This window comes from Lacerta agilis, chromosome 1, assembly GCF_009819535.1.
Source record: "Lacerta agilis isolate rLacAgi1 chromosome 1, rLacAgi1.pri, whole genome shotgun sequence".
Classification (NCBI taxonomy): Eukaryota; Metazoa; Chordata; class Lepidosauria; order Squamata; family Lacertidae; genus Lacerta; species Lacerta agilis.
Window position 1 is genome coordinate 7,460,619 of NC_046312.1, and position 10,054 is coordinate 7,470,672.

The 10,054-nt window shown below is 43.9% G+C and overlaps 1 protein-coding gene across 1 annotated transcript; it reads right to left on the reverse strand.

Moving 5' to 3' along the window:
• Window positions 1-1,167: 1,167 nt before the first annotated feature.
• LOC117060407 (potassium channel subfamily K member 16-like) lies at window positions 1,168-9,653 on the reverse strand. The gene is made up of 5 exons (XM_033172653.1): window positions 9,459-9,653; window positions 7,952-8,072; window positions 4,176-4,339; window positions 2,984-3,146; window positions 1,168-1,334 (listed from the first exon to the last, which is right to left on the reverse strand). The coding sequence occupies exons 1-5, from the start codon at window positions 9,651-9,653 to the stop codon at window positions 1,168-1,170; spliced, it is 810 nt and encodes a 269-aa protein (XP_033028544.1).
• Between the last annotated feature and the right edge of the window lie 401 nt (window positions 9,654-10,054).

Below are 10,054 nucleotides of genomic sequence, written 5' to 3' on the forward strand. Positions count from 1 at the left end.
AAACCAACTACCAGACTTTTAGAAGACATCTGAAAGCAGCCCTGTTTAGGGAAGCTTTTAATGTTTAAAAGATTGTTGTATTTTAACATTCTGTTGGAAGCCGCCCAGAGTGGCTGGGGAATAAATAATTTATTATTATTATTATCATTATTATTCCAGACAGAGCGGCGCACCTGCAGCCAATCTGCAGGAAAGACAGTTGCCAGGCAGGAGCTGGAGCCGCGAGGAGGCGCACCTCTCTCCCGACCCCTCCTCCGGTGGCAGGTGGAGGAGGAACCGAGCACACCAAGCAGGTAGCCAGGCCTCTGCCCCCACCCCGGTGTGCGCTCTCTCTCTCTCTCTCTCTCTCTCTCTCACACACACACACACACACTTCCAGGTTGCAATATATCTGATCTCCCTGTTTCATCCTCTTCCGCAGCTGCCTCCACCTCCTCTCCCTTGACTGCGGGAATCTCCTCAGCCGCTGCCCATGGCAGGAGCGGCTTCCGAGGGGCCTCCTCCGTGTCACCGGTGCCCATCGCCCCACCACCACTCCCCACCACACAGGCTGCGGCATGGCAACTGCCTCCTGCTCCTCGGGCTCTCAGGCCGCTGGGCAGGAGTGAGAGATCTGGCAGTGGGCTGTTGCTGTCAGGCAGCAGAGGAGGAGGAGGCGCCCCGGAACCTCGCAAGTGAGCGCATGGTTCCGGCGGTCTGGCCAGCTGCACCGCGTCCACCACATCGGTGGTGTCTTGTGTGGGCGGCAGCTCCCGGAGCTATGAGGTGGTCTGCGAGTTGGGCCCTGAGTTCTAAATTCTGGGAAAGGGAGGGGGCGCCGGAGGGATCTTCGCACCACAGCGCCAGTTATGCTTAAGATGGCCTTGCCCTTGATCATCTTGGTTGCTTTCCTCTGCACACATTCCAGTTTTGAGATTCCAAGTAAGAGCCACTCTCCCTCTTGGTTGCAGAATACCCGGCTATTTCACAGTTAATTAGGAACTGCATAACCTAAAGAGCAACTGGTGAGTTTTTAAGAAATCAGCAGAATGTCACAATGGCATATAATTATAAAAAGCTCAACAGAAGCTGTTGAGTGCAACTGATTTTTATGTCAGTCTCCACCTGAATGAAAAGATAAATTTTCCTTCAGTGGAAATGTAGCATACTGATTCCTTTGGGGTGGTGTTATTTTTCCCCTCTACTCTCTTTTTGTGAGCTTTCATTCGGTTCCACAGGTGCCAGTAATGAAGATACCAGTTCAAACAGCACAGCTATCCAGGCCAAACCCATGATGATCCAAATGGCTGAGATCTGCCGGTAGCCCGGAAAATACTTCCTCTCAAAATTCTTTCCTGGAGACACAGAGAGAAGCAACAATAATGTGTGAGGAGGTGATTTAAAGGACCAGCCAACTCAGTTTTTCTAAACTTTGTTAGCTCACATTCACACCATACATTTAAAACACATTTCTACCATTGAATTGTGGGAAGACCAACACAGGAAACTGCCAGTGTCCTTATAATTGCCTATTCATGACAGTTTGGGCTCATGATGATGTTTGAGCCTGTAAAGGCTTTGGGGTGGTTGCACTACCAAATTTCCAATCTTTGCACCCGCCCTCTGGAACACCCTCCCACCAGATGTCAAAGAGAAAAACAACTACCAGACTTTTAGAAGACACCCGAAAGCAGCCCTGTTTAGGGAAGCTTTTAATGTTTAATAGATTATTGTATTTTAACATTCTGTTGGAAGCCGCCCAGAGTGGCTGGGGAAACCCAGCCAGATGGGCAGGGTTTAAATAATAAATTGTTGTTGTTGTTGTTGTTGTTGTTAAGAAGAAGTTGAACAACAACAGGCTCAGAACACAACCTGGTGGCAAGCCACTTTTTCCAGGATGTTGAGGAACCATTGATGAGTACTCTTTGGGATGGCTATTATTATTATTATTATTATTATTATTATTATTAAATTTTCATACTACATAAAAGAAAAAGGTAAGATACCCTTTCAATACAAAAGAATAAACACATAAACATATGTAAACCAATACAGTATCCTCCCCCCCATGAATGCCCATCACCCCACCCTATCACTCCACCACACCTCAACACCCTTAACTTTTAATTTCAGTATTCTCATTGCAATCTTTATGTTATTGAATTTTAATTTCCTTATCGCATCCTAATTGGTTTTATCCTTTCCTCTTTACTCCTTTACTCTAAGCATATCAACATGTTCTGTTTTGAACTGTGTTTATTCATATAGTCTTCAAAACATTGCCATTCGGATCTGAGTTTTTGATTTGTCTGCCTTCTTATATATGCAGTTAGCATTGCCATTTCTATGAATTCGGTTAGTTTGTATAACCATTCTTCATTCATGGGTATTGCTTCACTTTTCCATTTGCTAGAGTATATTATCCTGGAGGCTGCTGTAGCATATAAGAAAATTCCTTTCATTTTCTGAGGTACGTCTTTTCACAATAGGCCTAATAAGTATGCCTCTGGTTTCTTTTGTATAGATGTTTTTTAACATTTTTTGTAGTTATTCATGGATAACACCCCAATAAACCTTGGTTTTTTCGCTGTTCCACCAGATGTGAAACATTGTTCCTTCCAGTTTTCCATATTTCCAGCATAAGTTGGACTCTTGTTTGCAGATTTTCACAAACTTGGATGGTGTTAGGTACCCCACTTGTCACTTTTTTCCAGGATGTCGAGGAGCCATTAATGAGTACTCTTTGGGGTGGCTTCTGTAAATCAGGAACATTTCCTGGAAAATAGGGATACTTGGAGGGTCTGTAGTTGAGAAACTTAAAATATGGTTTGGGTTCCAAATTATAATCATTGCAAGTCATCATTTTGGATGAAACCAGAACTGAGCTTTCATATTCTTCAGTAGAACAGATTGGTTGCCACCAGTACCTTGAGGCCACAAATGACTTAGCTTTATCTGTACAACCAGTTAAGCCCACAATATTAAAGTATTTTGAAAGCCTTACCTATTAGATAGTCTCCAAAACCAATGGTGCTGAGTGTAATAAATGTAAAATAGACAGCTTCATAATAACTCCAGCCCTCCATCCATTTAAAGAGGAACGATGGCAAAATAAGAAACATTAGAATTCCCATAGCCACGAACACAGTAATATAAACTGCTGATTTCTGAAAGATAAAGAAAAAAGAACAAAAGCAGGTTTGATGCAACAGAGCTCAGTTTTCTTGGCTTCCAGCCATGCACAGGGATTTTAGGCTGCATTAACAGATAAATAACAATAATTCCACCCTAGTTAGACTTAATCTGGAGCAGAATGCCCAGTTCTACATTCATATGCAATTGCTTGGTTCACATCTTTTCACTGGGAACCTGCATCCTTTTTTTTGGGGGGGGGGGGTTGCTGTGTGGGGAAGCTACTGTCTGGGAACCTCCTTTTAAATTTCTCCAAGACAGGCTCCAGGAGATGGTGGTTGCTTTGCTCCACCACGGGCGCTGCTTGGCCACAAACTAAGGCATGGTTTGGCTTAGCATGTTGTCCAAACTCAGGCTCATTGTTTTTGCCTCCTCCAGACAAACCACAAGCTGTAAACAAGTAAGAAACCTTCATTTTAGAAACAGGCAAGTATCTAAAACCCTTGGTCTGTTGTAATCCCAAGTTAACTTGGCAAAAATGGTGACGATTCAATCTTTGTTCAGTTGTATGTTGTTGCATACACATTCGCACCCACTAACATTTTGGAGAATTAAGAACAATAAATTCCATGAATTTGAGAAGATATATTTTGCAGATTTATCCCAGAACCATTTTCACTAAAAGCAAACAGCTGTGTTCAAAAAATCTGTGCTTCTTGAAACAAATAATTGGGGGGGGGGGGGGGTTCTCTCATTCCTATTTGAAGGCAGAACTTGAGTTTATCTTCCTCACTTAATTAGAGGGCATAATGCACATGTGTAATTTATTCTTGTCTTCCTCCTATTATAGAAGCAGCTAATTATATATGTATATGTATATGAAATATCCAGCCCTGCTGGATCAGGCAAGGGCCCATCTAGTCGAGGATCCTGTTCTCATTGAAGCTGACTAGATGCCCACAGGAAACCTGCATACAGGACCTGAGTGCAGAGCAGTCTATGTCGGCCTCAGTCTTGTGACTGGTAAGATTAGAAATCATCTCCAGATAAAGTAACTGAATTACCTTGTTTTCTTTCCCATGCACTTTCTCTGCAAGGCGTTCGAAGAGTCCTGAGACTAAAAAGCCAATATAGTTCAAGCAGATGAGGTTGAAGGGGATTCCAAAGAGAGCATAAATAACACAAAAGATCTGACCTTCTTTCGTTTGGGGACAGAGGTTTCCATAGCCTGTTGAAAGATTAAGAATGGGTTGCAAAGGAGGTCAGCAACTGTCAATTTCCCAATTACCTTCAGATTTTTCAGTTCTTCAAAATTCGTGATACAGTTATTGGATTAAAAAATGAATTACGAAATACTTATTTCTTTTCGGATAAATTTAGAAATGTATTTGATGAGATGTCTTTGGTGATGAAATTGGGCATGCAAGGAGCATCTTAGGTAGAGGAACCAACATCGTGCCCAGATACCCTATAATAGCCCTGCAGTGAGGAGAGAACAGAGTTCTTCCATTCATCACCATCATGGCTAAAATCAGTTGCAATTCCCAAGTCCCTAAAGACTTTAAGAATGCTATAATAATTTGATTTCTTTCAATTCCAATGTGACCTGACCTGATTGGTATGCCCAGGTGAGAGCTGGGAAGAGATAAGGGTTAAGATCTACCTCTGATAGAGGGCTCTGAATCTTTTCTCCCATATTCCCACCTTCTCTCCTTCCTTCCTTCCTTCCTTCCTTCTTCTATTTATGTGTTTATTCTCTCTCTCTCTCTCTCTCTCTCTCTCTTTCTCTCCCTCTCCTCTTTTCTTTTACTTTATATTAGTTTTGTGTTTATTGCATTGTGTGTTGAAAAGTTTCAATAAAAAGCAGCATGTTCCATCCATCTGTAAGGACCAGACTGAGTTGTTTTCAGCTGAGATCCTATGAAGATTTTGCCAAGCACCAGGAATAATCAGAGAACCCATTAGAAAACTAATAGTATCTACTGATCCAAATTCACAAGTGGATGGAGCCAAGAAATGAAGTCTCCTGGGATATCCCAAGTTCAAAGGCTGAGAAACAGATAAGCCCTGCAGCTGTATATGGCCTGCACTCGAAGTACGGATTAGTTTATCCCTAGCACACTTGAATCAATTGTTTGTGCTCCACACCTGAAAGCTTCACCAGAGCTTTCCAAACTGTGTGTCATTACACGTTAGTTGGTGTCAGGAAACTCCCCTTCCCACGGCTGGGGGAGTCACGGGAGCGTTCGCAGTATAGAGAACCCACCAAGCTATTTACCAGCTCATCCTCCCCCTCCTCAACCGGAAGTGACCATTCCTCCAGTGGGGAGGGGGAGTCTGAGGCAGGAAGGCAGTGCAGGGGCTCTGAGAGGATCGCAGAGCCTCAGCGCCGAGGTGAAAGCGGGGAACGGGGTCAGGTTCCCACGCTCCGAGGGCTCAGGCAGGAAGGACATGGAAGGAGTAGGCGGGGGTTCAGAATCCCGCGCCTCTTTTGCTGGACAAAGAACCGGAAGGGTTCATTCCTGGACTCTGCGGAGGGATGAGATGGACGTTTGTTCTTTTGCTCCACTGTATATAGCTGTGCACAATAAAGAACTTAGTTTTAGAAGTTCTGCATTTGGCGCTTTACTCACGAGCAACCACTGAACGTCCTTACACCTGGCTTCAGTGTTCAGGTGTGTCATATGAACACTGGAGAGGGGTTGGTTTAACCACCAGTTTGCTAGTAAAACTGAATTACTGTGTCACGAAATGATGCATGTATAAAAAGTGTGTCACTAAGATGAAAAGTTTGGGGACTTCCGGCAGCGACGCCATCGCGGGCGGTCGTGGGTTGCCTCGGCTGCGAGGCGACCCAGTCCGTCCCGGGGGTTGGAGCCCCGCTACCGCAAAGCGGGGCTCCGGTGGGGTGCGGGAAGAGCGTCCTGCACCCCGGGCTCCCCGGCGGGCCCATTATGGCTCTGAACCCTTCCCTCGCTCCCCCTGTAAAGGGGGAGTGGGGGTGAAGGGACAACGGAGCCGGGCTATAGGGGACATGCCCCAACCGGGACGCGGAGCGGCGGCGGCCGCCCGCGACAAGCGTCAATGTTCTACCTGTCAAGATTGGATTTAAAGAAAACCCGGTGGTTGTGAGTATTGGATTGGACTTGTTTTTGTATTTTTCTAACGATCCGGGAGGTATTTGGAAAGGAAGCCTGCCTCCCTCCCCTCGGTGGATAGAAAATAACCAGTTTAAGAGACTGCTGTTACAGTGATGGCTACAAAGTATTTGAATTTTGACAAGTGAGACTTTTTTGATCTCCCTCTGGGGAGTAAGTCCGTGGAAAATATCTCTTTTTAAAATCTGTGGTTCTTGCGCCCTGGTTACAGGGAAAATGGCTGCGAAAGACTGTGACTGAGTGGAAAGTTACTGGCACTAAGATGGAGAAGTTTGGAAGTCGAAGCTGTAATTTGACACCTATGCCCGCTTCTGCCATGCTGGGTTCTGTTTTTGAGCTGGTTATGAACTATGAGCTAAGCGACGATCAAAGGATTATTTTATTGAGACTGGAACTGCTCAATCAAAAATTGGTGATTTTGAATCGGGACATGTTAGAAAAGATATATCCCACAGAGGAGACTTTTCAGGAAATGGCTGCATTGGAAGAGAGCCTTGGCAAAGAGCTGAAAGGGATGATTGAAGAACAGGGCAAAATGGTCTGGCGACTCTGGGAAAACGAAACGTCCTTCGGGGGTGGCAGACCCAGGACGGGGAGAATTGTTATATCTAACTCTCGAGGTGAGAGCTCGGGAGCGTTGGTGAAAAACTTATTATGTTTACGAATAAAAGAAGAATGGTATTGTGAATCGGAGAAGCTGGAAGAAGAGGATGCGTGTACCCTGATGCTCTATGCAAGGACTGTTTTGGACTTTGTCTGGACCTGTGGATCTACAAGGAAAAAGGATATCTCGAGGAGTGGCTCCGGAGTAAGACGAGCAAAGAAAATGGACAGAAGGGGGATAGGGTGAACTGTATTAAGGGTAAAGAAAAAATGATATATTATGGTACCCTGAAACCGGTGTGTCAAGACTTTAAGCTTTTGAACAAGAAAAGGGATATTTAAATCTTGGTTATTAACAGCAGTTTTAGAGAAAGAGGATATTTGTTATGATGTATTTTGAGAATAATGTGATGAGAACCAGAATTTTGTGTGGAATTAATATGAAGCTAGAATACGATTTGACTTTTGTTAAGTTAAGAATGGGAAAATTATTGTATATTACAAAACAAGATCTTTGATGAAGAAAGTTTAGAAGGGAACTTTTTAAAATGAATTTGTAATTTATTTATTTTTCAGTATATGATGTTATTAAAGTAATATTTGGAATTAAAACCGAAGGTGAAAAGGCAGGGGAAGTCTGTGCCAAGATTCGAACAAGGAATTTTTTTTTTTTATGGTACAAGAAGAAGAAGTATTGGTATGTTTGTAGTTGTCTATTTTTAGTTAGGTATTGGGTTAGTGTTGGTGTTTTATTTGTTTGTTATGGAAAAATAAATAAATTCTTATAAAAAAAAAAGTTTGGGAAGCTCTGGATTAAACAGTGCTAACACGGTAGGTTCTCCCACTCATTCTGGGCATGGTTTTCTGCATTGAAGCAATTCATCCAGACAAAAAGGGTGTGTGGTTTCTGTATTTTGTAGCTTAATGGAAAGAAGTGGCAGTCCTATGCAAAGATGAGATGTGAAGGATGATGAAGGAGCAAAAGCAAAGCCTGCAGCTTAACACAATTTATCTAAGCGAGAGACGTTGAATGCCCTGCATATTATATTCGGGGAGGAGTCAGAACCAAATGACAGTACCTATTGTGGCTAACATAGTTCCCACGAAGAAGAAAGAATTAGCGAAATCCCAGCTGCTGTGTTCTTCTTGAGGACGGTCTCCTACTGGATCTATTCCCATCTGAACAGAACTCATCACATTCTGCAATTGAAGGCAAGACTCAGTTTGAATATTCCAACAATAAGAATAACCCCTCCTCTGATTATCACCAGATACCACAAATCAAATCACGATGCATTCAGAAGGGAAGTCCTTCTGGATCAGTCCAGCACATTCTTCCTCCAGTGGCCAGCCTAATAATAATAATAATATTTATTATTTGTACCCCGCCCATCTGGCTGGATTTCCCCAGCCACTCTGGGCAGGTTCCAACAAAAATCAGATACAAAAATATCACACATTAAAAACTTCCCTAAACAGGGCTGCCTTCAGGTATGTTCTGAATGTCAGGTAGTTGTTTATCTCCTTGACCTGTGATGGGAGGGCGTTCCACAGGGCGGGCGCCACTACCGAGAAGGCCCTCTGCCTGGTTCCCTGTAGCTTTCCTTCTCACAGTGAGGGAACCGCCAGAAGGCCCTCGGGACTGGATCTCAGTGTCCAGGCTGAACGATGGGGGTGGAGACGCTCCTTCAGGTATACAGGACCGAGGCCGTTTAGGGCTTTAAAGGTCAGCACCAACACTTTGAATTGTGCTCGGAAACGTACTGGGAGCCAATGTAGATCTCTCAGGACCGGTGTTATGTGGTCCCGGCAGCCACTCCCAGTCACCAGTCTAGCTGCCACATTCTGGATTAATTGCAGCCAATCGGAAACCCCGCCTTGGTTTTTCAACCGTTTCGGGAGTCAACGGACTACCGGAACAGATTAAGTTCCACAACCAGTGTTTGAATGTACAAATATTAACAAAAACCCACTCCTTACAGCTGAATGAGAGAAAACATAAATTTGGGTTTTCCGTGGTAATGAGTCAGCTTTTCTGTGACCTTGATTGGAGTCACCTCTTTTGCAGCTGCTACATGACGTATGTTCTCCTTTGCCCAATTTATTCTTTGCAAAATACGTTTCCCAACAAATACAGTACAAATACTAACAAAAACCTGCTCTTTATAGTTGAATCAGAGCAAACATCACTTTGGTTTGCAATGGATTGCCATTAACAAGCTGGTTTTCACGAAGAAAGCCCCAGAGCAACGAAATGGTGCTCAGACATGGAGCTTTAAATCATTGCCATGCCTGGAAAGAGTTGAGGAAAGCTCAGTGTGGATAAGCCCATGCTGCCTCCAACAGTGTTGGCAGAACACAGCCGTAATGGCTAGTAGCCATCAATTTGCCTAATCCTCCATGGAGATAAAATTTCACATGCAGAAGGAAGGGTGAGTCCTTATGGCTTTATGCTGGCCACTGATTCTGTCCCCACCTTGATCCCCACCTCCTAAACAGTATTCCCCCCATATATACTTTCTGACCTTTTACCTCTGGTGTCATGCCATGGTCATCGCTTTTGGTCTTGCTGAAGTAATGCCTTACCACTAGGAAAAGCTCCACCTCTTCTGGGCTGAGAGCGGTGTAGTTCTTTAAAAACTCCTCTTTCCGTTGAAAAATTTCTGTTTCTACTCTTTTGTGGTGATCGTTCTCGAGAAGCTCGAAGACGAAGGCACCCATCACTATGTAAGTGATGTAGCCAGCCAGCAGTAGGGTGCCCTGTGCCCTGCTGATATGCATGTTGTTCTGTGTGGGAATGAGAGCCAAGGAAGAAGCAGACACAAGAGCAACTATAGTTTAGCAAGCAAGTCCTTATTTGTCTTGACCCAGACTCCAGCGGACAGTCCAATAGATGGATAGTCTCCATAGCTGGGCCCAAGCTAACCAAATGAATTTAAATAAGCACAAATATAAGGTTCTGCACTTGGCAGGAAGAACCAGATGCACAAATAGAAGATGGGGTACACATGACTTACTAGCAGGACAAGCGACAAGGAGCCAGCGGTCTTGGTGGCCCACAAGCTGAACATGAGTCAACAGTGTGTTATTAATACCCTGACATTTATCTAAATTAGCATCATTAAACATCAACAAAATATATCATGAGGTAACTGGATATCGACAAATGGCAGTCATTAAAC

Excerpts from the sequence above, each read along its gene's own strand:
- LOC117060407 (XM_033172653.1), bottom strand. The coding sequence starts at position 9,653 with ATGCATATCAGCAGGGCACAGGGCACCCTACTGCTGGCTGGCTACATC. Across the intron at positions 8,073-9,458 it reads AGGTGGAGCTTTTCCTAGTG|AATGTGATGAGTTCTGTTCA; the intron begins GTAAGGCATTAC and ends CTTCAATTGCAG. Across the intron at positions 3,147-4,175 it reads TGCATGGGAAAGAAAACAAG|AAATCAGCAGTTTATATTAC; the intron begins GTAATTCAGTTA and ends TTTATCTTTCAG.